At 60.4% G+C, this 2,500-nt stretch overlaps 2 protein-coding genes across 2 annotated transcripts in view; one reads left to right on the top strand and one right to left on the bottom strand.

Moving 5' to 3' along the window:
• The window catches only part of ENH_00006140 (hypothetical protein, conserved), a gene marked incomplete at both ends in the record, with an annotated part of 1,755 nt that extends 586 nt beyond the window's left edge, over positions 1-1,169 (top strand). Inside the window, 2 exons of the mRNA XM_013578528.1 lie at positions 105-158; positions 367-1,169. Of these exons, the coding sequence (XP_013433982.1) occupies positions 105-158; positions 367-1,169 (857 nt within the window). The remainder of the gene's footprint in view (positions 1-104; positions 159-366) is intronic.
• Positions 1,170-1,324: 155 nt separating this feature from the next.
• Positions 1,325-2,356, bottom strand: ENH_00006130 (hypothetical protein; the record flags this gene model as incomplete). The annotated part of the gene is made up of 3 exons (XM_013578527.1): positions 1,325-1,607; positions 1,843-2,112; positions 2,232-2,356. Coding segments are annotated over 3 exons (678 nt in total), but the record flags the coding sequence as incomplete, so codon positions are not given.
• Positions 2,357-2,500: the final 144 nt, after the last annotated feature.

Below are 2,500 nucleotides of genomic sequence, written 5' to 3'. Positions count from 1 at the left end.
TCCCTTTGCTTCTGCTGCTGCTGTTGCTGCCGCTGCTGCTGCTGCTGCTGCTGCTGCTGCTCAGTTTACCTATTCTTGCTGCTTCTTTTGCTGCTGCTGTACAGACCCAAACGCAAACCCAGGGGCAGTTCCTCCCCTGAGAAACCCCCCACTGCGCTGTAGGCCTTCCACAAACCCTAAACCCTAAACCCTAAACCCTAAACCCTAGCCCGCAGAGTTGCCCTTAGGCCTGCAGCTGAGCCTTCTGCAGCGGCTAGCCCCGAAGCAGAAGCGCCGTCGACGCGTTCGCCTCCCGAGGGTTTAGGGTTTAGGGTTTAGGGCCTAGGGTTTAGGGTTTAGGGTTTAGGGTTTAGGGTTTGCGGGCAGGCGTTCGGTTTTGGCAGCAAGTGGCCAAGTGGGGCCCCCAACCCCCAGGGAGGTTTGGCCAGGGGGCCTCAGCTGTGGGGCCCCTCATGGTGGTGTTTGGTGGGGTTGCTCTGTACCCTTTTGGGGGCCCCCCTTTTGCTGCTCGCCGGGGGGCCTCGGAGGGGCCCCCGGGGCCCCTCAAGAAGCTGCTGCTGCGCCGCAGCAGCAGCAGACGCGCGGCGCCCCCCAGGCGCTGCAGCAGCAGCAGCTGCTGCAGCAGCGCGGGCCTTACCGGCGCACACAGGAGAAGGAACAGCGGCAAGCAGCAGCAACAGCAGCAGCAGCAGCAGCAGCAGCAACAGCAGCAGCAGCAGCAACAGCAGAAGCAGCAGCAGCAGCAGGAGAGCGCCTCTGAGAGGCGGGAGATGCTGGAGCGGCTGCGGAAAGCCCGCGCAGCTTTGGACGCGGGAGGGGAAGCGCTGCAGCAGCAGCTGCGGCAGCAGCAGCAGCAGCGGAAGCTGCAGCAGCAGCAGCAGCTGCAAGAGGCCCTCAGGAAAAATGTTCGTTTGCTGCAGCCGAAACTGCTGGGCGACTTATGGGCATATGACATGGAAGAAGACACGTGGCTTGAGCTGCTGCCTGGCAGCCAGCATGCTGCAGCAGCAGCAGAGAGCCCTGCTGCTGCTGCTGCTGCTGCTGCTGCTGCTGACAGCAGTTTGCTGCCATGCCCCCGCAGCTTCATGTCTCTCACTCTTTTTAAATCTTCCGCAGAAGGCCCCGTGTTGGTTCTTTACGGAGGCATCGACTCAGAGGGCAAAGTGTAGGCCTACAGCAGCAGCAGCAGCAGCAGCAGCAGCAGCAAGAGCAGCTAGCCGAGCAGCAGCAGCAGCAAGAATAGCTAGCGGAATAGGCGCAGATGCAGCAGCAGCTGCAGGGGTAGCAGCAGATACCCCGCAGGGGCGGTCGTTAGACAGGGCGTTCACTCAGCCAAAGGCCAATACAAATCTGCTGCTGCTGCTGCTGCTGCTGCTGCTGCTGCTGCTGCTGCTGCAGACTGTCGGACTGCTGGTTTTTCGACTTGCTGCAGCTGCAGTGGCACTCCCGGAAGGAGCTGTGGCTGCTGCCTCCTTCTTTTTGGATGATTGAAGGGTCTCAGACAAATGCTCCGGGGCATGCGCTGCACTCTGCTTCTCTGTGGTGCAGCAGCAGCAGCAGCAGCAGCAGCAGCAGCAGCGGCGGCCCCAAGCCTGCTGCTGTCGTCCCTGCAAAGCAGCAGCACAAGCAGCCGCCGCAGCAGCAGCGGCTAGACCACGACGCTGCAAAGCGCAAGTTTGCTGCTGCAGCAGAAGCAGCCCCTGAGGGGGGCTCCATTATTATCTTTGGAGGCATCCGCAGCAGCAGCAGCAGCAGCAGCAGCAGCAGCAGCAGCAACGAGGCCTACTTGACAAACGAAGTCTTCAGGCTCTACCCAGAAGAAAGGGTTTGGCGCCGCCTCACCACAAAAGGGTCTTCTCCAGAGCCGCGCATGCGGTCAGCTGCTTCTGCTGCTGCTGCTGCTGCTGCTGCTGCTGCTGCTGCTGCTTTTCTTGCTGCTGCAGCTTTTCTTGCTGCTGCTGCTGCTCTTTTCTGTCGCTCATACTGCTGCTGCTGCTTTTTCTAGGTAGCATGGCCAGCACTGCTGTTGGAGGTCCCGCTACTTCGGAACTCGTTGCTGTTGCTGCTGTTGCTGCTGCTGCTGCTGCTGCTGCTGCTGCTGCTTCAGGCACTCTGCAGGTGTTTTTAGGGATTCTCTATTTGTCTATGGGGGCCGAAATGCCCAAGGAGATGCATGCGCAGGTGCGGCCTTTTGCTGCTGCTGCTGTTCTTGCTGCTGTTGCTGCTGCTACTGCTGCTGCTGATGCCACTGCTCTTGTTGCTGTTGCTGCTGCTGCTGCTGCTCTTCCTTGTTCCTTCTCTGCTGTCGTTGCTGGTCTGTTTTCTGCTGCTGCTTCTGCTGCTGCTTCTGCTGCTGCTTGACATGGGCAGCAGCATAGGCCTATGCATGGCGTGTCTCATGAGCTTGTAGTCGCATCATCTCTTCCCGCTGCTGCGCTGTTGCTGCTGCTGCTGCTGCTGCTGCTGCTGCTGCTGCTGCTGCTGCTGCTGCTGCTGCTGC

Source organism: Eimeria necatrix, genomic scaffold (genome assembly GCF_000499385.1).
Source record: "Eimeria necatrix Houghton genomic scaffold, Enh_scaff1180, whole genome shotgun sequence".
Taxonomy (NCBI): Eukaryota; Apicomplexa; class Conoidasida; order Eucoccidiorida; family Eimeriidae; genus Eimeria; species Eimeria necatrix.
This window is presented reverse-complemented; position numbering and strand designations above follow the sequence as displayed.